At 39.7% G+C, this 26,994-nt stretch overlaps 1 protein-coding gene and 1 long non-coding RNA gene across 2 annotated transcripts in view; both read right to left on the bottom strand.

Annotated features, from left to right (window-relative positions):
• LOC307221726 (uncharacterized protein) overlaps positions 1-26,994 on the bottom strand; it is a 36,228-nt gene that overhangs the window by 2,781 nt on the left and 6,453 nt on the right. The window contains exons 4-8 of the mRNA XM_079986510.1: positions 5,350-5,367; positions 2,650-2,679; positions 2,070-2,087; positions 941-970; positions 361-378 (exon numbers count right to left, since the gene is read on the bottom strand). Of these exons, the coding sequence (XP_079842636.1) occupies positions 361-378; positions 941-970; positions 2,070-2,087; positions 2,650-2,679; positions 5,350-5,367 (114 nt within the window). The remainder of the gene's footprint in view (positions 1-360; positions 379-940; positions 971-2,069; positions 2,088-2,649; positions 2,680-5,349; positions 5,368-26,994) is intronic.
• On the bottom strand, positions 9,760-23,988 carry LOC307221754. The gene is made up of 4 exons (XR_013841474.1): positions 23,975-23,988; positions 13,209-13,226; positions 11,906-11,926; positions 9,760-9,787 (listed from the first exon to the last, which is right to left on the bottom strand). It is a non-coding gene; the product is annotated as an uncharacterized lncRNA (long non-coding RNA).

Here is a 26,994-nt window from a genome sequence, read left to right as displayed (position 1 = left end):
TATTATTTTTTTAAAAAAATAACATTTAATTTCTCTCACTCTTTCTGTTTCTCTGTGTTAAATATCTTGAAAGGTTGGAGGTATTTCTCTCTCTAATTAAAAGTAATATAAAATACTCACACTAGTAAACCACTACTATGAGATAGAAAGGAGAAAGGAGTATGCAGAACTTTGAAGCCAATGTCAGACTTCCACCTGTGACCATACAGCCAGATTGTATCTGACATATCACTCAAAGTGTCTTTAAAAACAACAAGAAGTCTGATCATGGTTTGCAGGGAATGGCTATGCCCTTCCGCCTCTGTTGACTCCCGGCGACAATTAATAATGTTCCAATTAAAAGTAACTTGCAATACTCACGCCTAGTAAACCGCCATTCTGAAATAAAAAGGAGGAAATCAATTTTTAGACAATCAACATCTCCTTTAAGCAATGTTTCTTTAGTTTTAACGCCCTTTAATATCTTTGTGGGAGTATAGAAAATCAGGCACACTTCTGGCATAAGCATCTCTTTCCCAGAAATATTTGGGTTGTTTGTGCAGTGATTGGCCATAACAGGGAAAACGCAGCATTGGCATTCATAACCTACATCAGGTATCTTCAACCTTTTTTAGATCCAGGACTCACTAACTAGGTGATCAAAAATAAGATACCTAACAGGTTTTTGTTTTTGTTTTGATTTTGTATGATATTATATACCTTCACATAATACTTTGGTTTACGTATTTGTTTTTCCAAATTATAAGGGCCATGTCATGCAGCCAGTATGCCTTAACCACTTCAATCACACAGCAGTAATGTGGCACAAATCTCATCAGCCAATATTGAGGGACACTTCAATGAACTAATCTGCAAAATCTTGCCCAAAACACAAGCCTCTCCCTGAGTGAAAGATGTTGTGGATCATTAAGGTATTACATAGAGGATTTCCAATACTCACAGTTCCTCCAGTAAGTCCCTCAGTAAGGCCCTAAAGAAGATAAAGAAATAAGTTAGTCCATGTTTTATGAAAATGATAAATATAGTGAACATTTTGATGATTTCACACTGACAAATGTGGACTTGCTGCCTGTTCTAAATAGGTCTCGCTTATGTCAAATTTCTTCAATAGAAGGCATCATTGACTGGACGTCCTACTGAACTGGCAATGTCTACAGTTTTGACTGGTTTGAATTTTGCAGCCATTGCTATTGATCTTTCCCCTCTTAGCATGCTAGTCCAGGGCCACCTACTCCTTATGTTTAAAGCCACAGGCACATTTCATCTATCTTTGTGTGTGTTTTTTTGGGGGGTGTGTTTTATCTGCCTTCAAGGATTGTTGCCATGGTACTGCTATGAGTATGCAAGGAGAAAGTAGGCTGTATACAAGATCCTTTATCTGCTGTAAACCTGGGCATCACTGTAACAGCATGCAGAACTTTGAAGCCTGATAGACCTACCAGATAACTCCTAGAGCTGTTGAATTTCGTTGGACCTGATGACAGAGCTTTGCAGCCAAGGAGTCTTGACGTTTCATTGGAACAGCATTTCTCAAAGCAACTTTGCAACTTCTACCATTGGGACTGCTTTCCATTTTGCAGCCATTGCTACTCACCTTTCACCAGTAATGATGCTGCTCCAGGACAAACTACTCCTTATGCTAAAGCCACAATAACATTTAATTTCTCTCACTCTTTCTGTTTCTCTTTCACCAGTAATGATGCTGCACCAGGACAAACTACTCCTTATGCTAAAGCCACAATAACATTTAATTTCTCTCACTCTTTCTGTTTCTCTGTGTTAAATATCTTGAAAGGTTGGAAGTATTTCCCTCTCTAATTAAAAGTAATATAAAATACTCACACTAGTAAACCACTACTATGTTATAGAAAGGAGAAAGGAGTATGCGGAACTTTGACTTCCACCTGTGACCATACAGCCAGATTGTATCTGACATATCATTCAAAGTGTCTTTAAAAACAACAAGAAGTCTGATCATGGTTTGCAGGGAATGGCTATGCCCTTCCGCCTCTGTTGACTCCCGGCGACAATTAATAATGTTCCAATTAAAAGTAACTTGCAATACTCACGCCTAGTAAACCGCCATTCTGAAATAAAAAGGAGGAAATCAATTTTTAGACAATCAACATCTCCTTTAAGCAATGTTTCTTTAGTTTTAACGCCCTTTAATATCTTTGTGGGAGTATAGAAAATCAGGCACACTTCTGGCATAAACATCTCTTTCCCAGAAATATTTGGGTTGTTTGTGCAGTGATTGGCCATAACAGGGAAAACGCAGCATTGGCATTCATAACCTACATCAGGTATCTTCAACCTTTTTTAGATCCAGGACTCACTAACTAGGTGATCAAAAATAAGATACCTAACAGGTTTTTGTTTTTGTTTTGATTTTGTATGATATTATATACCTTCACATAATACTTTGGATTACGTATTTGTTTTTGCAAATTATAAGGGCCATGCCATGCAGCCAGTATGCCTTAACCATTTCAATCACACAGCAGTAATGTGGCACAAATCTCATCAGCCAATATTGAGGGACACTTCAATAAACTAATCTGCAAAATCTTGCCCAAAACACAAGCCTCTCCCTGAGTGAAAGATGTTGTGGATCATTAAGGTATTACATAGAGGATTTCCAATACTCACAGTTCCGCCAGTAAGTCCCTCAGTAAGGCCCTAAAGAAGATAAAGAAATAAGTTAGTCCATGTTTTATGAAAATGATAAATATAGTGAACATTTTGATGATTTCACACAGACAAATGTGGATTTGCTGCCTGTTCTAAATAGGTCTCGCTTATGTCAAATTTCTTCAATAGAAGGCATCATTGATCTTTCCCCTCTCAGGATGCTAGTCCAGGGCCACCTACTCCTTATGTTTAAAACCACAGGCACATTTCATCTATCTTTGTGTGTTTGTGGGGGGGGGGGGGTGTTTTATCTGCCTTCAAGGATTGTTGTCATGGTACTGCTATGAGTATGCAAGGAGAAAGTAGGCTGTATACAAGGTCCTTTATCTGCTGTAAACCTGGGCATCACTGTAACAGCATGCAGAACTTTGAAGCCTGATAGACCTACCAGATAACTCCTAGAGCTGTTGAATTTCGTTGGACCTGATGACAGAGCTTTGCAGCCAAGGAGTCTTGATGTTTCATTGGAACAGCATTTCTCAAAGCAACTTTGCAACTTCTACCATTGGGACTGCTTTCCATTTTGCAGCCATTGCTACTCACCCTTCACCAGTAATGATGCTGCTCCAGGACAAACTACTCCTTATGTTAAAGCCACAATAACTTTTAATTTCTCTCACTCTTTCTGTTTCTCTGTGTTAAATATCCTGAAAGGTTGGACGTATTTCCCTCTCTCATTAAAAGTAATATAAAATACTCACACTAGTAAACCACTACTATGAGATAGAAAGGAGAAAGGAGTATGCAGAACTTTGAAGCCAATGTCAGACTTCCACCTGTGACCATACAGCCAGATTGTATCTGACATATCATTCAAAGTGTTACGAAAAGGAGCAATGCAGCAGCGAGCTGCAGCTGGCTGGAAAAGCCAAACAGGATGTTGATGTTTGTGGCTGTGCCGTGGGAGCAAAGGGACAGCCTATTCACTGTACTGAGCACCGGATGTTAGCTCAGTGTGTCACCCGACATGTACTGGAAGTACAGGGGTGGAGTTATCTCTCTCTGCTGTAGTTGTTTGAAGAGTACGGACATGTTTCTCTGCACTGCTGCATAGACAGAAATAAAGGCATGTAAATACATTTCTGTCTGTCTCTTCCCCCTCCTGGGGAAAACAGGGAGGAGGGAGAGTGGTGTGTTCTTCTCACGTTTGAGGAGAATCGCCGATAGAGACCTCGTCTGTCTCCTGCCGGGAGTCGCTGGACAGGGAGGTCAACAAAGTAATCGGAGCCGGGTGCCTGGAGTATGGCACATTCCTCTGACTAGGCTCGGAGATTACAACACAAAGTGTCTTTAAAAACAACAGGAAGTCTGATCATGGTTTGCAGAGAATGGCTATGCCCTTCCTCCTCTGTTGACCCCCGGTGACAATTAATAATGTTCCAATTAAAAGTAACTTGCAATACTCACGCCTAGTAAACCGCCATCCTGAAATAAAAAGGAGGAAATCAATTTTTAGACAATCAACATCTCCTTTAAGCACTGTTTCTTTAGTTTTAACGCCCTTTAATATCTTTGTGGGAGTATACAAAATCAGGCACACTTCTGGCATAAACATCTCTTTCCCAGAAATATTTGGGTTGTTTGTGCAGTGAATGGCCATAAGAGGGAAAACGCAGCATTGGCATTCATAACCTACATCAGGTATCTTCAACCTTTTCTAGACCCAGGACTCACTAACTAGGTGATCAAAAATAAGATACCTAACAGGTTTTTGTTTTTGTTTTGATTTTGTATGATATTATATACCTTCACATAATACTTTGGTTTACGTATTTGTTTTTACAAATTATAAGGGCCATGTCATGCAGCCAGTATGCCTTAACCATTTCAATCACACAGCAGTATTATGGCACAAATCTCATCAGCCAATACTGAGGGACACTTCAATGAACTAATCTGCAAAATCTTGCAGGAAACACAAGCCCCTCCCCCAGTGAAGGATGTTGTGGATCATTAAGGCATTACATAGAGGATTTCCAATACTCACATTTCCACCAAGAACGCCCTAAAGATGATAAAGAAATATGTTAGAAAGAAATGAACTAATCTGCAAAATCTTGCAGGAAACACAAGCCCCTCCCCCAGTGAAGGATGTTGTGGATCATTAAGGCATTACATAGGATTTTCATTAATCCCATTTCTACCAAGAAGGCCCTAAATAAGGTCTCTAACACAACTTATGAATAGTTGAACACATCAAAGTCTGCCTAGAGAGGCTAGATGTCTACTGCTTACATGGCAATTAATTATCCTCTACTTGAATGGAAGCCTAGAATGGCTTGGTGGATCACTTCAGTTACAATAAAAAGCATCTAGGACCTGAGGGACACTTCTTAACTAAGTGACCAAATATAACATACTTTTTTTTTGTTTTTATGCACAGTAATAGGGCTTTACTGTCTGTTCTACATATGTCTCGCCTACATGGAATCTCTTCCCTATTCAGAAAGCGTCATTGCCTGGACTTGAAGCTCTTCAAATGGCGGCCTGTTGCTGGAGAGACAACTACAGAAGCCCCAGATGATGCAATCTGTTATTCTTTGTGGCCCTTTTGATACTTCATCTGGTGTAAACCTAGGCATCACTGTAACCTCCTCCCCTGTTGACCCCCGGTGACAATCAATGATGGTCCAATTAAAAGTAACATGCAATACTCACGCCTAGTAAACCACCACCCTGAAATAAAAAGGAGCAATTCAATAAAAAAGGAGGAAAACAATCAACATCTCTTTTAAGCAATGTTTCCTTAGTTTTAATGCCCTTTAATACCTTTGTGGGGGTATAGAAAATCAGGCACACTTCTGGCATAAAAATCTCTTTCCCAGAAGTGTTTGGGTAGTTTGTGCAGTGAATAGCCATAGTAGGGAAAGTGCTGCATTGGCATTCATAACTACATCAGGTATCTTCAACCTTTTTTAGACCCAGGGCTCACTAACTAGGTGATCAAAAATAAGATACCTAACAGGCTGGGTCCCCCCCCCCTTTTTTTTGTATAACGTAATATGCCTTCACACAACACTTTTGTTTATGTATTTGTTTTTGCAAGTATAAGGGCCATGTCATGCAGCCAGCATGCTTTTGCCATTTCAATCATGCAGCAGTATTGTGGCACGAATCTCATCAGCCAATACTGAGGGACACTTCACTTATCAGCAATATATTGCAGTAAGGACAAGGCCCCTCCCCCACTGAAGGATGTTGTGGATCATTAAGCATTACATAGAGGATTTCCAATACTCACACGTCTGCTATCAGTGCCCTAAACAAGATAAAGAAATATGTTATTCCTTCATGTTTCATGAACATGATAAACATAGTGAACTTTTTGATTATTTCACACTGCCAAACTAGTCCAGGGCAACCTACTTCTTACGTTAAAGCCACAGGCACATTTCATCTATCTTGGTGTGTTTGTGGGGTGTGTGTGTTTTAACTACCTTCAAGGATCACAACAAAGTCATAGTGGAGATGGGGCATACATGGAAAATGTGGAAATAATTTTATGAACTTGCTTCGAAGTTCTGCTATACTAGTTACCAGCCTGCTCCTGCTTGCAGACCTTTCCTAAAAGCGTTTATATTAAAAAAACCAAAACCCCAAGATTCTTATTTCCAGTAGAACAATTTTCTGAACAGAAGATGATGCAAGGAGATCCGCTGCCTAAGACAAAGATATAGAGACTGAGCCCAGGCTGCGAGAGTGCAGAACTAAGGCAATTTTAGACCCTGGATGGGTCTGGCAAACAATATTAGTTGCCAGCCAAATGGCAAGCCTTACAGCCTAACGAGTTCTTCCATGCCTTGGATCATCCTCTGAGTCACAGAAGAGTTCCTCCTTCCTTCCCTTTCTCTCTCCCATTTTACTACTACAAACCATAGAGCAATCACACAAAGGTTTCACAATACTCACTTGCAACGTCTTTTGCAAATCAAGGCTCTAAATAGAGCCCACAAAGGCTCTAAATAGCCCCACAAGGCTCTAAATAGCCCCACAAAAATAGAGATAACAACTCCTGAAAATCAAGCAGTTTAGAAATCAAGCAACACCAGCAGCTAATGCTGAAAATTCCCTGTAAAAGAAAGGGAGCTTTTTCTGTGAAGCTACAGCATATTCCACGAGGTGCCCTGCAGCTCAAGAACAAAGGCAACAAAGAAGCAAGGCAGGAAGCTCCAGGCAAGGCAGATAAGATCTCCCACAAGCAGGAACAGCTGATATGCGGGAAACGTGAGGGCTGGCCAGGGAGAGGGGAGAAACGAAGGGGCAGAATGGAGACTGTTTAAATTAGCTGGGGAGAGGGGAGAAACAAGGGGGGCAGAACGGAGACCGTGTAAAATCAGCTGATTAAAGGGCATTCAAACCATGGGGAGAGAGGGGGAGAAGCAAAAGGAGGAAGGATGAGGAAATTCTGAAGCACCTCTGCTGACCACGGGAACAATAAACACACACACAAACAGCAACGCACCAGCGGAATTAACGACGAATGGCAATGCAGTCACACCCCAGGCACCCCAATCAATTAAAATTCAGCCAAAGTACCCAATTATGAAGAGAGCCGCGCAATAAAGGCGAATTAAGCAGCGCTCACTCCTAGAGGAGAAAGGAATAACGAAAGGTAAACTTCCCTGCCGGCAAGCCTCTTCTGAGTTAACTCCACGTGGTCCAGCAGCTGAGGGAAACCCAAACTGCAAACTGCAAACTGCGTCGTCTCCAGGGAAGAAAGGGGGCGAGCCAGGGGCTGCCCTGACCTTAAGTGGCCCTAGGAAGGCCCGCCCCTGCCGCCAGCCAATTGGCTGGCGCCACAGGGTATGCTAATTGGGTGAATCCCTGTCTCCTGCGAGGCTGACGCCAGCCTCGCAGAGTGAGTGTGGGCGGGGTCGTGATCCCACAACCCCCCCTCCTCCTGAAGATCGGAAGGGGCACTCTAAATAGAAAAGGAAATTGAATTTATTAGACATTCATGTCTGGCCAAGGTCCAGGATTTAAGGAAACAGAAGTGTAAAAAAGGAGACCTGCAAGGGGCAGCAGATTATATCTGAATGCTTAAAAAATTAATTCCTGGCTTTGGAAATGGCAAGCATTTTAGCTCTGTGAATTCTTCCCTAGATGAAGTTATATATTGTGACAGAGAATAACTTTTCCTTTCCTCCCCATCTCCCTTCCACTTTCCTGCTATAAATCATATAGGAAATCCACTCAAGAATCACAACACATTCATGGCTGCATTCACATCAAGACCCTAAACTGAAAAGCAAATCGAACTGATTAGCAAATGGTATGGTGGGAGATCCAGTCCCAGGTATGCCACCTAACACATAGTTTCATCCTCAAGCAGGAATTCTACCATTTCATGTGGCAAAGATCAGTTAGAAGAGCAGATAAAGGAGAGCAGACTGTCCAACTTGCAAAGACAAAATAATAGTGGAAATATTTGTATGACCTTTCTTGGAAATTCCGCCTTCCTTTCCTCCCTTCCTCTCATATTACTACTACAGACCATATAGTAATCACACAAAGGTTTCACAATACTCACTTTCAACGTGTCTCCCAAACCAAGGTTCTAAATGGAAAAGCAAATTGAATTTATTAGACAAGTTATTTGGAAACTTTATAATTTGTGCTACTTTGCAGAGGACAATTGTCTTTTCTGAGGAGCCATGAATACACAGAACTCTATGTAAAGGTATCCTGGCCAAAGTCCTGTTTAAAGATACAGAAATTGAAGAAGGGAGACTTGCAGAGGCCTCCTGTTTTGTTTCTCTTTCTAGTTCTTGCCAATATTGAGGATCATATCATAGCATGAAAGGATGCTATATGAATATTTGATGTTTCAAAGCCTACAGTGGAAAATGGCATGGTGGGAGATACAGACACTGAAATGGCACACAGCACATAGTTTCATCCTCAGGCAGGTATTCCCTCTTTTCCTGAGGGAAAGATCAGAATAAATAAGCAAACGGATCTAAAGGCAGTCTCACATTTTAGACAATCTCCTTTCCTGGGTAATTCCATACCTTCCTGAAAGGAAGGTCCCTCTCCAATAACCAGGCTGATAGATTTGGTGTGGACGTCACTCTCCTTTTCCATTAAGGTTAGAAAAGCAGATGAAGGAGAGTTGAGTGTCCAATGTGCAAAGACAAAGTATTAGTGGAGATGGGGCATAACATGGAAAATTTGAAAGTGCTTTCATGAAACTGCCTGGAGGTTCAGCTATACTAGTTACCAGCCAGGTCCTCCTTACAGACCTTTCTTTTTTAAAAAAAGCACCTTTATTAAAAACCCACAATGCTTATTTCCAGTATTGTACAGCAATTTTCTGAAGAGAAGAGGATGCCTTTGCCCTAGGCGGTCAGCTGCCCCCAAAAGGATATGAAATTAGAGCCCAGGATGTGGGGGTTCAATAAAACAATTTAAATTCCTGGGTGGGCCTAAAATTTAATTTATTAGCTAGTCCTTACTCAACAGCTAAATCATTCATCACTGAAGTGCCTGAAATAGGAGACTTCAGCATTCAAAAGGCAGAATTTTACCATATTTTCATAAACTGCGTAATAAGATCCAAAGAGATACCAGAACCTCTAAGAAAAATGTGATCAAGCTTGTTGCTTTTGCACCAAACTTTTCAATATATTCTTTCTGGAAATATAGACTGAATCTAACACACACAAGGATCGAACAGTACTATGAAGAGAAGAGAGAACTCAGCCAAACAAAGGTTCCTTCTGTAGCAAACTGATTAGAACTGGAGAACAGATTGTCATATACTTGCCAGGCTGGGATCATACTTTGAGGCAGAAAAGTACTCGCTCTCTCCCTCCCTCCCAGTTTCCCACTCCAGAGCATACAATAAATAAACAAAAGTTCCACAATACTCACATCCACTAAACCAGACACAGGAAGACTCTAAATTGAACAACAAAATGAACTGATTAGCAAATGGCATCGTGGGAGAACAGATTGTTCGTCATTTTCTTCCCTGGCAGTGATATCATATTTTGAGGCAGAAAAGCCCTCCCTCCCAGTTTCCCACTCCAGATCATACAATAAGTACAAAAAGTGCCATAATACTCATGTCCACTACATCAGACAAACCAAGCTTCTAAATTGAACAACAAATTGAACTGATTAGCAAACTGCATGATGGGAGCCCCAGCCACCACGTAACACAGTTTTATCTTCAGGCAGGGATCCTCCCACTTCATGGGGGAAAATGAGAATTTACAGGCAAACTAAAGAATTTACAGGCAAACAAGGGTTAGAAGAGCAGATAAAGAAGAGCAGACAGTCTAACGTGCAAAGACAAAGTAATAGTGGAAAGTGTGTAAAACAACAACAACAAAAAGTAACTTATGTAAAATTTGAAAATATTTTCATGGAATTGCTTGGACATTCTGCTATACTGGTTGCCAGCCAGTAGGATAATATAAGTTATTGATGAGGCTAAGTTTTATAATTCCTTGGTTTGGAATTCAAACTTCCTTGAGTAATAATGACTGCCTTTCACAAATGGAAAACATTATAGCGTAGTGAATTTCCCCCCCAGTGGGATCATCCTATGAGCAACAGAAGACCTTCTCCCTCCCACTACAAATCTTAGGGTATGAAGATTTCTCAATACTCACGCTAGTTGCTCCACCCAGAAACTAAATTGAAAAGGAAATTCAACTTGTTAGTCTGTCATGTTCTCTTAACTGCTTAACATGTGGAAATGTCATGTAACACATATTTAGGTTCTAAGGCAAGGATTCCCCTTTTCATCAAGTGATATCTGGCACTTTCTAAACATCAGAAGAGAAAGCAGAAGCGATCTGAACTGATTCAGTCTCATGTGCATCACAGCTGCCTCCATATTAGTCATTTTTCTTTACAAAGCAATTCCATAACAAAGGAGAGGAGGCCGACCAAATTGCAAAGAGAAGGAAATAGTGGAGGTGGGGCATAATGCGGAAAATCTGAAAACCCTTTTCAGAAAAATCATTTGGGTATACTATTTGCCAGCCAGATCCTGCTCCCATATGTTTCCTAAGAAACCTTCTGGATTTCAAATTCTTGCAAATAATCTGTAATGTAATGCACTTTTTGTATGTTACTTTAATTAATAAATGCATTTTAACGCATATTCTTACCCTACCCCATGCATTCTTGTACACATTGCTTGCCAGGAGAGCAGCACTGCAACATTCAGTGAATGTTGAATTCAGGAGGGCTGATATGTTCCAGTTGGTACAGCATTTTGTTTCAGAAAGTGAGAAGTAGGTAAGTGGGTTTTAAAATGATAGCTGAATCTAATTTCTCCCTCATCTCTACTTCAGACTGGATTTTTTCTTCCCCTTGGCTTTCTTCATCATTTCCTGAAGTTCCCCTCCCCAATATTTAGGGCTAACAGATTCAGTGAAATGTCTAACATCATTTTCCAAAAGGCTTAGGACAGCAGGCAAAGGAGAGGATACCAGACAGACCAACTCACAGGGACAAAAATATAGCAGAGGGACATAACATCAAAAAGGTCTCTTTTAGGAAGTAACTAGATGTTTTCCAGCCTACATCAAAGATATATATATATTTAATTGTTTAATTTTATTTTTTTTAATTGTGATTTCAGTAGCAGTATAAAAATTTCCCAAAGAGGACAGGACCCCCCGGCCCCCCCAAAAAAACACCTCCCCAAAGAACAGTATAATGAAGGAGCCCAGAATAAATTCTACCCACGCCTGGGCTCTTTGATTTAGTTTCAGATCCCCAGAAGAGATGAATGTTTTATCTTCAGGCAGGGATTCTCCCACTTCGTGTGGGAAAATGAGAGTTTACAGGCAAACTAAAGAATTTACAGGCAAACAAGGGTTAGAAGAGCAGATAAAGAAGAGCAGACAGTCTAACGTGCAAAGACAAAGTAATAGTGGAAAGTGTGTAAAACAACAACAACAACAAAAAGTAACTTATGTAAAATTTGAAAATATTTTCATGGAATTGCTTGGACATTCTGCTATACTGGTTGCCAGCCAGTAGGATAATATAAGTTATTGATGAGGCTAAGTTTTATAATTCCTTGGTTTGGAATTCAAACTTCCTTGAGTAATAATGACTGCCTTTCACAAATGGAAAACATTATAGCGTAGTGAATTCCCCCCCCCCCCCCAGTGGGATCATCCTATGAGCAACAGAAGACCTTCTCCCTCCCACTACAAATCTTAGGGTATGAAGATTTCTCAATACTCACGTTAGTTGCTCCACCCAGAAGCTAAATTGAAAAGGAAATTCAACTTGTTAGTCTGTCATGTTCTCTTAACTGCTTAACGTGGAAATGTCATGTAACACATATTTAGGTTCTAAGGCAAGGATTCCCCTTTTCATCAAGGAAACATCAGAAGAGAAAGCAGAAGCGATCTGAACTGATTCAGTCTCATGTGCATCACAGCTGCCTCCATATTAGTCATTTTTCTTTACAGAGCAATTCCATAACAAAGGAGAGGAGTCCGACCAAATTGCAAAGAGAAGGAAATAGTGGAGGTGGGGCATAATGCGGAAAATCTGAAAACCCTTTTTAGAAAAATCATTGGGGTGTTCATTTGGGTATACTATTTGCCAGCCAGATCCTGCTCCCATATGTTTCCTAAGAAACCTTCTGGATTTTCACTTCCACTACAACAATGTTCTGAACAGAAGGAAAAGTGGATGCTAAGAAGATCAGCTCCCCCAAGCAAATACAGAGAGAAAGAGTTCAGGCCCTGTACTGAGTGGTCTTATTTGGGGTGGAGCACACAGGAAGACACGTGAATATCCATCACCAACTGTGGTGTGCTTGGTGAGCATGGGTGATAGGGTCTTCTTGGTGGCTGTGCTCAGGTTATGGAACTCAGTCATGGAAGAGTTCCATCTCTTGGGCATCAGCTAAACACAACAAAGTTTAAGTGTACATTTCACTACTAGATAAGTGATATTTCTCCCATGTCTGTCATTGCTGGCAGTTTGCAGGGGTGTTGCTTCGTATGCTTTCTTGGTTTCAATGACTACTCTTCTTACATTACTTCTAAGCCATCCTGAGGCACCTATTTTAGGATGGATCCCAAGTGCTTCAGTTAGATGTGATTCACAGTTCCCATCAGACAGGGGATGGCCAAATAGGTCCCTTCTGGTTTCTCTCAGATCCTCATTTTCCCAAAGGAGAGGATACCAGACAAACCAACTCACAGGGACAAAAGGATAGCAGAGGGACATAACGTTTGAAAAGTCTCATTCAGGAAATAACTAGAATTTTTTTCTAGCCTCCATTCAAAATATTGATTTTAATTTCCAGTATAAAAAAATCCCAAAGACAGGACAGGCTCCCAATGCCCCTTAACCCTCCCCCCCCCCATAACAGTATAATGACTGAGCCCAGAATAAATTCTACCGATTCAGGGGCTTTTTGTGTTAGTTTCAGATTTCCAGCATCAATCAGGAAACTACAACACAACTAAATGTTAAAAAATAAATAAATAAAAATTTCAATTGAAAAGTCACAATAAATACTGGATACTTACTGGAGATCTCTTCTTCCTCTGTTGTTATTTTACAAAGGGAAACAATAGTGGTTTTTTTAGTTTTTTGCTTTTTTGTTTTTCATATATTTTGTCATCAATTATATTCAAAGAATATACAGAAAAGATCAAATTGTTATTTATTTCTATTCACATCCCGTTACTGAGTATATTACAGGAGAAACACATTATATTTGCTTCTGTTTCTGTTCAATCTCTATATCACAGTGGTACCTCTGGTTAAGAACTTAATTCCTTCTGGAGGTACGTTCTTAACCTGAAACTTTTTTTAACCTGAAGCACCACTTTAGCTAATGGGGCCTCCTGCTGCCGCTGCACGATTTCTTTTCTCATCCTGAAGCAAAGTTCTTAACCCGAGGTACTATTTCTGGGTTAGCGGAGTCTGTAACCTGAAGCATCTGTAAACTGAAGCGTCTGTAACCCGAGGTACCACTGTACATTCAACTGTCAACATACATGAGGGTAACGTTCTAGGGACAACTCATAAAGCTAAAATCGTGTATAATCAAAACACATTCTCCCTGCACCTCCAAACACTCTCCCAAGGTGGGGTTGCCAAAGTCCCCCCCCCCAAAAAAAAACCAACAACCTCCAACCCTTATTTATTTACTTTTTGCCAAGTGAGTAAAGCTGAATGGTGCAGCATTCCTAGATGGCAGAGGCTTCACTGGGGGAGAGAACTCAACCTTCAGAGCTTTTCCTGCTGGACCATGGGGCCATAAGCCCCCATGGCCTATCAGGAACCAAATCCTAGCCTGCACCCTGCTTTGGCAACTGCAGTTCCTGGAGGTAGCAGTATTTGCTTACATTATACTGGAAAAGTCTCATTTTTATCCATAATTCACACGGTTATCAATCTATCAAAAATATGTATCAAATAGCATATCACTTCAATCATTTGTCTCTGAAACACCAAGATTAAGAGCAAGGAAGTGGTCCCTGTTTTTTTTTTTGGGGGGGGTTAGCTTTTCAAATCTCCCTAAAGTTAATGGATGTCCAAGAAAAGTAATACAATACTTACAGAAAGTCCAGGCAGGCCCTAAAATAGAAAACAGTGTGTTTTGTGAAAACATCATTTGAGACAAAATAAGCAAATCTGGGCATGCTTCCCAACACTACTATATCTACAGATCTCCAGCTTTAAGGGAAACAAAGCTCCTGAGAGAACATAGGAATAGTTGAGCACAGTTAAATCACAACAGCCACTTCTGTGGGACACTGTTATGAACTAAGGGATACTTCTCGACTTCATGATCACAATTAATATACCGTATTTTTTTGTCTATAAGATGCCGCCTATCTTGGGGCCTCAAAATTTAGAAAATAGGTGGAGATTGAGCTTTTGGGAAGGATCATTTGGGGGGGATGCCAAAAATTGTTCACCCGACAGAATGCAGCACACAACCCCTCGCATTGCTTACAATCTCCGCTTACAATCTCGGGCTCGTGCCAAAAAACCATTCGCCCGTCCCCCCTTGGCACTACCCGTGTATAAGACAACCCTAAATTTTGAACCTCATTTTTGGGTCAAAAAAGTTTGTCTTATACATGGAAAAATATGGTATAACATGTTTGATTACTAAAAGCAGTTGCAAAGATTAGGGCCCTGAACCAAATTTTCATACTTCTAAAAGGAAGAGCCAAGCTGTGATGTTTTTCTATTCTCGTTAAAAAGGAAAAAGAAACTTTTTGGATATCGCTAAGGTTAAATAAGACTAAAGGTAAGTAATGTCTAATACTCACAGACACAGGCAGGCCATTCTAAAATAGAAAGCAAGAATCCATTTTAACATAATCAATATAACATAATCAGTATAATTAATAAATAAACACACACAAAACACACATCCCCCTTCTTTTAGTAAAAGTATCTAGTGTGGCATACAGTTATCATAAAAATATACAAAATATAATAAAATGCACAATGAAAACATAAAACCAGTTTCTAAATATGCAGCATAAGGGCTCAGTTCCTCAGAGGTTAATGTAAATGGGAACAGTAGGCAATCACTGTGCAAAGCAAGGTGTTTCCTCAGTAGATAATCACAGTATCCTAATTGAACTGTAATCAGGCCAGCATAGTTCAGGCAGAACCCTGCATAGGAGTGCTTGCATAGTTCTTTCAGGCAATAGCCGCATACCCTCCAACATTTCTTCAATGAAAATAAGGATGTCTCATTCCATAATGATCATTTTACTATTTATACCCCACACATTGTACTGGGTGGCCCAGCCATTCTGGGTGGCTTCCAACATATATTAAAAACATGAAACATAAAGAAAAAAATCCCTCTACAGGATTGCCTTCAGACGGCTCAGGGGTCGGATGTCTCCACACCCTCCAATGATCCAATGAAAATAGGGATGTCCTAAAGAAAAGTGGGACATTCCGGGATAAAATCAGAAACCAGTATGGCTTCTCTAAAACAGGGACGTCCCTGGAAAATCGTTACACTTGGGGGGTCTGTAGCCATAACATAGAAAATACAGTACTGGATCACATCTACACCATATATTTAAGAGACATTCCAAGTGCTTTTAAAGCACTGGTCTTAATGAGCTTATAAAGCACATGGATAATCATTGCCCAAAGGTTAGTAATATAGAGAACTTACAAGTACGTCAGTTGGGACAGGCAAGTTCTAAAACACAAAAGGAGTAAGTTATGTGAAAACATCATTTGGGACAAAAAGAAGCAAAACTGGGCAAACTTCCCAACACTAATATATCTATGGCTCTCCAGAATGAAGGGGAACATAGCTCCTGAGAGCATTTGTAAGCCCAGTCACCTTTTTATATATTGGACATCATCGGAAGTCACAAAACCTTCTTTAAGTCTGTCTTTGATATCATGTTCAGAAATGGTAACCTATGAGGTATATGGGGAAGTGTGCTATTTAAGACTAATGGAATGTATTTAGAATTAGGGTTGCCATATCTTAAAGAGCAAATAAAGAGGACAGTCCAAGCCGGGGAAAGAGGTGCAGGTGTGGGGGGCGGCGACCACTGTGCCACTACACCTCTTTCTGATCTCCCTAAAGTTAATGAATGTCCAAGAAAAGTAATTCAATACAATTACAGAAAGTCCAGGCATGCCCTAAAATAGAAAACAGTGAAAACATTGTTTCATGAAAACATGTTGTGCACAACATATGAATAGTTGTGCACAATTAAATCTTAAAGATTTAGCCACTTTTCTCTTTCAATCAGCATGAATTTACTATTTAACTCATCAACATAATAAGACATTGCTGGTGAACACATCAATGAAATGAGCTGCAAAATCTTGCAGTAAAGAAAAGCCCCCCTTCCCCAGCGAAAGATTATTACATTGCATAGAGGATTTCCAGTACTTACCACTGGTGCCCAAAGGTTCTAAAAAAGATAAAGAAAACAATTATTCCATCATGTTTTCTGAACACAAGAATGATAAATACAGCAAACATTTTGATTATTTCTCACTGGTAAAGGTGGACCCCCACAGGAAGGTCACTGTTGTTTCTCTCTCCTACAGTTCACCCATATCCTCTCAGTCTGCTTTCCATGCTTCAGGTCATGGATTTCTTCAGAAGTGTACACATCCTTTACATATAATGCTACTCCTTCTCCATTCCTGTTTGGTCTATTCCTTTTAAACTGTATATACCACTCAGTTCCTACATTCCAGTCATGAGCCTTATCCTGCCAGGGTCCAGTACTGCCTACTAGGTCATTTTTGCCAAGCTGAATTAAAAGCTGTAATTGGTCTTGCTTTTTTCCCATGCTCTGTTCATTTGTGTAAAGACAACTGTCTTATCAAAATATCTTAGTGAGAACGTGGAAGTTCGTCTGGACATAATACAATCATATTCAAAGCTCTCCAGCATTACAGAGAACAATGTCTCTGATACAACTTAAGAATAGTTGAACACATCAAAGTCAGTCTGGAGTGGCTAGATTTGTACTACGCATATTGCAATTAAATACCCTTGCCCTCAATGGAGCCCTAGTATGGCTCTGTGGATCTCTTCAGTCATGTGCAAAACACATCTAGGAACTGAGGGACACTTCTTAGCAAGGCAACCAAATATAACACACATAATAGTTTTTTGTTTTTGTGTACAGTAATAGAGCATTCCTGTCTGTTCTATATATGTCATCCCTACATTGAATGCCTTCACAATTTAGACAGCATCATTGCCTGGACTTCCTACTCTTCAAATGGTGGCCTGTTGCTGGACAGACCACTGCAGAAGCCCCAGATGATACAGTCTGTTATTCTTTGTGGCCCTGTTGATACTTCATCTAGTGTAAACCTAGGCATCATTATAACTGTATACAAAACTTTGAAGCCAATGTCAAACTTCCATCTATGAACGTACAGGCAGATTACATATGACGTATAATTCAGACTCTCTTTGAATACAACAAGAAGTCTGATCACGGTATGCAGACGATGGCTATACCTCTCCTCCCCTGTTCACCCACAGTGATAATTAATGATGCTCCATTTAAAGGTAATATGCAGTACTCACCTCTCCTCCAGCACCACCCTGAAACAGAAAGGAGAAAATAAATTTTTAGACAATCAACATCTCTTTTAAGCAATGTTTCCTTAGTTTTAATGCCCTTTAATATATTTGTGGGAGTATAGAAAATCAGGCACACTTCTGGCATAAGCATCTCTTTCCCAGAAGTATTTGGTTACTTTGTGTAGTCAATGGCCAAAGTAGGGAAAATGGATCATTAAGGCATTACATAGAGGATTTCCAATACTCACAGTTCCGCCAGTAAGTCCCTCAGTAAGGCCCTAAAGAAGATAAAGAAATAAGTTAGTCCATGTTTTATGAAAATGATAAATATAGTGAACATTTTGATGATTTCACACTGGCAAATGTGGACTTGCTGCCTGTTCTATAAAGGTCTCACTTATGTCAAATTTCCACAATAGAAGGCATCATTGACTGGATATCCTACTGGGAGCATCTGGGGTGAGCTATGAGATTGAAGCCAGCTTCTCGCTCCACTAGGATGCTTTCCCTTACTGACATGGTGGTGCCCAGTGTCAGTCCTGTTCCTGCCACTGTGCAGGTTCAGGTAGTCTGGAACCAATGCCTAAGCAACAACTCACATGATGTAATCAATAAAGTTGTGGCCAAAATTAATGCCAAAAAACCTTAAACTAAATTCTGTGTCAATTGTGACATTATTTTGGGGGTGGTTTTGGGGGTCTTCACAGGCAATTAAATCACAACAGCTACTTCTGTGGGACACCTCTAGGAAATAAGAGACACTATCTGACTGTACAACCCTAATTAAAATATAAAATATTACTGTATATATTTGCTTTTTTAAACTTAGTTGCAAAGATTAGGGCCCTGAACCAAATTTTCATACTTCTAAAAGGAAGAGCCAAGCTGTGGTGTTTTTCTATTCTCGTTAAAAAGGAAAAAGAAACTTTTTGGATATCGCTAAGGTTAAATAAGACTAAAGGTAAGTAATGTCTAATACAGACACAGGCAGGCCATTCTAAAATAGAAAGCAAGAATCCATTTTAACATAATCAATATAACATAATCAGTATAATTAATAAATAAACACACACAAAAACACACATCCCCCTTCTTTTAGTAAAAGTATCTAGTGTGGCATACAGTTATCATAAAAATATACAAAATATAATAAAATGCACAATGAAAACATAAAACCAGTTTCTAAATATGCAGCATAAGGGCTCAGTTCCTCAGAGGTTAATGTAAATGGGAACAGTAGGCAATCACTGTGCAAAGCAAGGTGTTTCCTCAGTAGATAATCACAGTATCCTAATTGAACTGTAATCAGGCCAGCATAGTTCAGGCAGAACCCTGCATAGGAGTGCTTGCATAGTTCTTTCAGGCAATAGCCGCATACCCTCCAACATTTCTTCAATGAAAATAAGGATGTCTCATTCCATAATGATCATTTTACTATTTATACCCCACACATTGTACTGGGTGGCCCAGCCATTCTGGGTGGCTTCCAACATATATTAAAAACATGAAACATAAAGAAAAAATCCCTCTACAGGATTGCCTTCAGACGGCTCAGGGGTCGGATGTCTCCACACCCTCCAATGATCCAATGAAAATAGGGATGTCCTAAAGAAAAGTGGGACATTCCGGGATAAAATCAGAAACCAGTATGGCTTCTCTAAATCAGGGACGTCCCTGGAAAATCGTTACACTTGGGGGGTCTGTAGCCATAACATAGAAAATACAGTACTGGATCTCATCTACACCATATATTTAAGAGACATTCCAAGTGCTTTTAAAGCACTGGTCTTAATGAGCTTATAAAGCACATGGATAATCATTGCCCAAAGGTTAGTAATATAGAGAACTTACAAGTACGTCAGTTGGGACAGGCAAGTTCTAAAACACAAAAGGAGTAAGTTATGTGAAAACATCATTTGGGACAAAAAGAAGCAAAACTGGGCAAACTTCCCAACACTAATATATCTATGGCTCTCCAGAATGAAGGGGAACATAGCTCCTGAGAGCATTTGTAAGCCCAGTCACCTTTTTATATATTGGACATCATCGGAAGTCACAAAACCTTCTTTAAGTCTGTCTTTGATATCATGTTCAGAAATGGTAACCTATGAGGTATATGGGGAAGTGTGCTATTTAAGACTAATGGAATGTATTTAGAATTAGGGTTGCCATATCTTAAAGAGCAAATAAAGAGGACAGTCCAAGCCGGGGAAAGAGGTGCAGGTGTGGGGGGCGGCGACCACTGTGCCACTACACCTCTTTCTGATCTCCCTAAAGTTAATGAATGTCCAAGAAAAGTAATTCAATACAATTACAGAAAGTCCAGGCATGCCCTAAAATAGAAAACAGTGAAAACATTGTTTCATGAAAACATGTTGTGCACAACATATGAATAGTTGTGCACAATTAAATCTTAAAGATTTAGCCACTTTTCTCTTTCAATCAGCATGAATTTACTATTTAACTCATCAACATAATAAGACATTGCTGGTGAACACATCAATGAAATGAGCTGCAAAATCTTGCAGTAAAGAAAAGCCCCCCTTCCCCAGCGAAAGATTATTACATTGCATAGAGGATTTCCAGTACTTACCACTGGTGCCCAAAGGTTCTAAAAAAGATAAAGAAAACAATTATTCCATCATGTTTTCTGAACACAAGAATGATAAATACAGCAAACATTTTGATTATTTCTCACTGGTAAAGGTGGACCCCCACAGGAAGGTCACTGTTGTTTCTCTCTCCTACAGTTCACCCATATCCTCTCAGTCTGCTTTCCATGCTTCAGGTCATGGATTTCTTCAGAAGTGTACACATCCTTTACATATAATGCTACTCCTTCTCCATTCCTGTTTGGTCTATTCCTTTTAAACTGTATATACCACTCAGTTCCTACATTCCAGTCATGAGCCTTATCCTGCCAGGGTCCAGTACTGCCTACTAGGTCATTTTTGCCAAGCTGAATTAAAAGCTGTAATTGGTCTTGCTTTTTTCCCATGCTCTGTTCATTTGTGTAAAGACAACTGTCTTATCAAAATATCTTAGTGAGAACGTGGAAGTTCGTCTGGACATAATACAATCATATTCAAAGCTCTCCAGCATTACAGAGAACAATGTCTCTGATACAACTTAAGAATAGTTGAACACATCAAAGTCAGTCTGGAGTGGCTAGATTTGTACTACGCATATTGCAATTAAATACCCTTGCCCTCAATGGAGCCCTAGTATGGCTCTGTGGATCTCTTCAGTCATGTGCAAAACACATCTAGGAACTGAGGGACACTTCTTAGCAAGGCAACCAAATATAACACACATAATAGTTTTTTGTTTTTGTGTACAGTAATAGAGCATTCCTGTCTGTTCTATATATGTCATCCCTACATTGAATGCCTTCACAATTTAGACAGCATCATTGCCTGGACTTCCTACTCTTCAAATGGTGGCCTGTTGCTGGACAGACCACTGCAGAAGCCCCAGATGATACAGTCTGTTATTCTTTGTGGCCCTGTTGATACTTCATCTAGTGTAAACCTAGGCATCATTATAACTGTATACAAAACTTTGAAGCCAATGTCAAACTTCCATCTATGAACGTACAGGCAGATTACATATGACGTATAATTCAGACTCTCTTTGAATACAACAAGAAGTCTGATCACGGTATGCAGACGATGGCTATACCTCTCCTCCCCTGTTCACCCACAGTGATAATTAATGATGCTCCATTTAAAGGTAATATGCAGTACTCACCTCTCCTCCAGCACCACCCTGAAACAGAAAGGAGAAAATAAATTTTTAGACAATCAACATCTCTTTTAAGCAATGTTTCCTTAGTTTTAATGCCCTTTAATATATTTGTGGGAGTATAGAAAATCAGGCACACTTCTGGCATAAGCATCTCTTTCCCAGAAGTATTTGGTTACTTTGTGTAGTCAATGGCCAAAGTAGGGAAAATGGATCATTAAGGCATTACATAGAGGATTTCCAATACTCACAGTTCCGCCAGTAAGTCCCTCAGTAAGGCCCTAAAGAAGATAAAGAAATAAGTTAGTCCATGTTTTATGAAAATGATAAATATAGTGAACATTTTGATGATTTCACACTGGCAAATGTGGACTTGCTGCCTGTTCTATAAAGGTCTCACTTATGTCAAATTTCCACAATAGAAGGCATCATTGACTGGATATCCTACTGGGAGCATCTGGGGTGAGCTATGAGATTGAAGCCAGCTTCTCGCTCCACTAGGATGCTTTCCCTTACTGACATGGTGGTGCCCAGTGTCAGTCCTGTTCCTGCCACTGTGCAGGTTCAGGTAGTCTGGAACCAATGCCTAAGCAACAACTCACATGATGTAATCAATAAAGTTGTGGCCAAAATTAATGCCAAAAAACCTTAAACTAAATTCTGTGTCAATTGTGACATTATTTTGGGGGTGGTTTTGGGGGTCTTCACAGGCAATTAAATCACAACAGCTACTTCTGTGGGACACCTCTAGGAAATAAGAGACACTATCTGACTGTACAACCCTAATTAAAATATAAAATATTACTGTATATATTTGCTTTTTTAAACTTAGTTGCAAAGATTAGGGCCCTGAACCAAATTTTCATACTTCTAAAAGGAAGAGCCAAGCTGTGGTGTTTTTCTATTCTCGTTAAAAAGGAAAAAGAAACTTTTTGGATATCGCTAAGGTTAAATAAGACTAAAGGTAAGTAATGTCTAATACAGACACAGGCAGGCCATTCTAAAATAGAAAGCAAGAATCCATTTTAACATAATCAATATAACATAATCAGTATAATTAATAAATAAACACACACAAAAACACACATCCCCCTTCTTTTAGTAAAAGTATCTAGTGTGGCATACAGTTATCATAAAAATATACAAAATATAATAAAATGCACAATGAAAACATAAAACCAGTTTCTAAATATGCAGCATAAGGGCTCAGTTCCTCAGAGGTTAATGTAAATGGGAACAGTAGGCAATCACTGTGCAAAGCAAGGTGTTTCCTCAGTAGATAATCACAGTATCCTAATTGAACTGTAATCAGGCCAGCATAGTTCAGGCAGAACCCTGCATAGGAGTGCTTGCATAGTTCTTTCAGGCAATAGCCGCATACCCTCCAACATTTCTTCAATGAAAATAAGGATGTCTCATTCCATAATGATCATTTTACTATTTATACCCCACACATTGTACTGGGTGGCCCAGCCATTCTGGGTGGCTTCCAACATATATTAAAAACATGAAACATAAAGAAAAAATCCCTCTACAGGATTGCCTTCAGACGGCTCAGGGGTCGGATGTCTCCACACCCTCCAATGATCCAATGAAAATAGGGATGTCCTAAAGAAAAGTGGGACATTCCGGGATAAAATCAGAAACCGGTATGGCTTCTCTAAATCAGGGACGTCCCTGGAAAATCGTTACACTTGGGGGGTCTGTAGCCATAACATAGAAAATACAGTACTGGATCACATCTACACCATATATTTAAGAGACATTCCAAGTGCTTTTAAAGCACTGGTCTTAATGAGCTTATAAAGCACATGGATAATCATTGCCCAAAGGTTAGTAATATAGAGAACTTACAAGTACGTCAGTTGGGACAGGCAAGTTCTAAAACACAAAAGGAGTAAGTTATGTGAAAACATCATTTGGGACAAAAAGAAGCAAAACTGGGCAAACTTCCCAACACTAATATATCTATGACAATCAACATCTCTTTTAAGCAATGTTTCTTTAGTTTTAACGCCCTTTAATATCTTTGTGGGAGTATACAAAATCAGGCATAAACATCTCTTTCCCAGAAATATTTGGGTTGTTTGTGCAGTGAATGGCCATAACAGGGAAAATGCAGCATTGGCATTCATAACCTACATGAGGTATCTTCAACCTTTTCTAGACCCAGGACTCACTAACTAGGTGATCAAAAATAAGATACCTAACAGATTTTTGTTTTTGTTTTGATTTTGTATGATATTATATACCTTCACATAATACTTTGGTTTACGTATTTGTTTTTCCAAATTATAAGGGCCTTGTCATGCAGCCAGTATGCCTTAACCATTTCAATCACACAGCAGTATTATGGCACAAATCTCATCAGCCAATACTGAGGGACACTTCAATGAACTAATCTGCAAAATCTTGCAGGAAACACAAGCCCCTCCCCCAGTGAAGGATGTTGTGGATCATTAAGGCATTACATAGAGGATTTCCAATACTCACATTTCCACCAAGAACGCCCTAAAGATGATAAAGAAATATGTTAGTCAATCGTATTATAGGAACATGATAAATATAGTGAACATTTTGATGATTTCACACTGACAAATGTGGACTTGCTGCCTGTTCTAAATAGGTCTCGCTTATGTCAAATTTCTTCAGTAGAAGGCATCATTGATCTTTCCCCTCTTAGTATGCTAGTCCAGGGCCACCTACTCCTTATGTTTAAAGCCACAGGCACATTTCATCTATCTTTGTGTGTTTGTGGGGGGGGGGGTGTTTTATCTCCCTTCAAGGATTGTTGCCATGGTACTGCTATGAGTATGCAAGGAGAAAGTAGGCTGTATACAAGGTCCTTTATCTGCTGTAAACCTGGGCATCACTGTAACAGCATGCAGAACTTTGAAGCCTGATAGACCTACCAAATAACTCCTAGAGCTGTTGAATTTCGTTGGACCTGATGACAGAGCTTTGCAGCCAAGGAGTCTTGATGTTTCATTGGAACAGCATTTCTCAAAGCAACTTTGCAACTTCTACCATTGGGACTGCTTTCCATTTTGCAGCCATTGCTACTCACCCTTCACCAGTAATGATGCTGCTCCAGGACAAACTACTCCTTATGTTAAAGCCACAATAACATTTAATTTCTCGACTTCCGGGTCGGCGCCATTGCCGAATGGCTGACTTCCTCCGAGCTCTGGAGGGAGCCTGCTGGGTAGGGGTTGGGTCCTGCTGCGCCGGCGACGCGGGGGCCCTCAAAAACCATGGGCGGTGATGCCCATGGACTTGGTGACTCGGCGGGCACCGTTTGTGCCCCCCGACCCACGAAGGAGCCTTTTTAAAGGCTGCGGAGCAGGTGACGGGGGGGTGTGGTGCTATGAGTCCACTGCTTCCCCTGCCTAGCGAAGCCGCATGCCATTCGGCGGAGAGCACCGACTTCTTCTTTCGAAAATTTGGACTAAAAAGAACAACCCGTGAGTAAATCTATCAGACTTAAAAGGGAAAATTTGATTTACGAATTCGGAGCGAGCGGGGGAGGTGCAAAAAGGAAGTCCGCCCCCCCCTGTTGTAGAGGTTTTAACGCAAGGATTTGACAACTAAGATCGAGAGATGAATTTGTTTATTCGAAAAAAGTTAATTTCACGAAGGGAAATTACAAGTAATTGTGCTGGAGGAGAAGACTGATTTGTGAGAACTAAAATGTAACCCCCCGGGAACCGGGAGCGATCCGTTATGAGAGACTGGTGAAGAGACACAGAAGTTTTGACAGCTGTCAAAGTAGCTGTCAAAGCAGGAAAATAAAAGAGAACCTTGTTACGATGGCTTTGCTGGTTAGATTCATTACAATTTGGACATAAACTATTGAAAACAAAGGCAACAAGTTATTTGACTTTTGGGTCTGATCTGGAAAGAAATTATGTTACCATATTCCCTCTAGAGGGAGTTCTGGGACATTGCAACAGTGGCAGCAAGTGGAAAAATACTATGAAACTGAGCAGGATTTGTTATCTCTTGGGAAAGCTGCAAAAATGAAGCATTATTTTGTCTACAAAGGTTTCTACACTAAAGGAGACAATGGATTTATCTATTGAAGAAAGGAAGGGACTTGACGTAAGTTTATGTTCCTGAATAAATAAAGCCTCTGTAGAGGAACTAGAAGTTTCTGAATTAGAAGGTTTTTGCAGCAGAACAGGAAAAGTAACCTGAGGAATAAGAGCTGGACTAAACTCGAAGTTGGAACATTTGGGACATCCAGATTTTAAAAGGATCAAGAAACAGAATTTGAGTTATACTCTTAAATATAGAGGTCTGGATGGAAGAAGAATGATCTTTTCTGAGAGTTTCTCCGAGATTGGACTTTCTGAAATTAAAAGCTACCAAAAAGACGGCAAAGTGGAATCGAGAGAGATTTAGACTTGGACGTGGGATCTCCAGGCTGGCAGTAGACAGATGGATGGACTTTGGGGATCGAAACCAGGAAAGGGGGGAGGAAGATTTGGAATCCAAAGGCTGTAAAACTATATATTTCTTCTTTTCTTTTTTTTCATTTTCTCTTGTTTTACTTTGTGTGATAAAAATAGGGGAATTCATGGAAGGGAACTGGGGTCGATCTTAGGGAAGTATAAAAAATATAAAGAGAAATGGTTAAATAAGATAAATTAATTTTGAATAAATGGGCTAATTATAATTATAATAAGGTTTTAAAATTTGGGGTAAGAATTTGTGGAATTAATCTAATGGAAATGGAATACAAGAGGGGGAGGGGGGGAGTCCTGGAAAGATGTTAATGAAATTAAGTGTAAACTTTATTTTTTTTTATTTTTTTCATTATTTTTTTCTTTATTCTGGAAATTTTAATAAATATTATTTTTTTTAAAAAAAATAACATTTAATTTCTCTCACTCTTTCTGTTTCTCTGTGTTAAATATCTTGAAAGGTTGGAGGTATTTCTCTCTCTAATTAAAAGTAATATAAAATACTCACACTAGTAAACCACTACTATGTTATAGAAAGGAGAAAGGAGTATGCGGAACTTTGAAGCCAATGTCAGACTTCCGTCTGTGACCATACAGCCAGATTGTATCTGACATATCATTCAAAGTGTCTTTAAAAACAACAGGAAGTCTGATCATGGTTTGCAGGGAATGGCTATGCCCTTCCGCCTCTGTTGACCCCCGGCGACAATTAATAATGTTCCAATTAAAAGTAACTTGCAATACTCACGCCTAGTAAACCGCCATTCTGAAATAAAAAGGAGGAAATCAATTTTTAGACAATCAACATCTCCTTTAAGCAATGTTTCTTTAGTTTTAACACCCTTTAATATCTTTGTGGGAGTATAGAAAATCAGGCACACTTCTGGCATAAGCATCTCTTTCCCAGAAATATTTGGGTTGTTTGTGCAGTGATCGGCCATAACAGGGAAAACGCAGCATTGGCATTCATAACCTACATCAGGTATCTTCAACCTTTTTTAGATCCAGGACTCACTAACTAGGTGATCAAAAATAAGATACCTAACA

Source organism: Podarcis cretensis (genome assembly GCF_951804945.1).
Source record: "Podarcis cretensis genome assembly, chromosome: 8".
NCBI classification, from domain to species: Eukaryota; Metazoa; Chordata; class Lepidosauria; order Squamata; family Lacertidae; genus Podarcis; species Podarcis cretensis.
The sequence above is the reverse complement of the archived record's forward strand: the minus strand, read 5'-3'. Positions and strand labels throughout refer to the sequence as shown.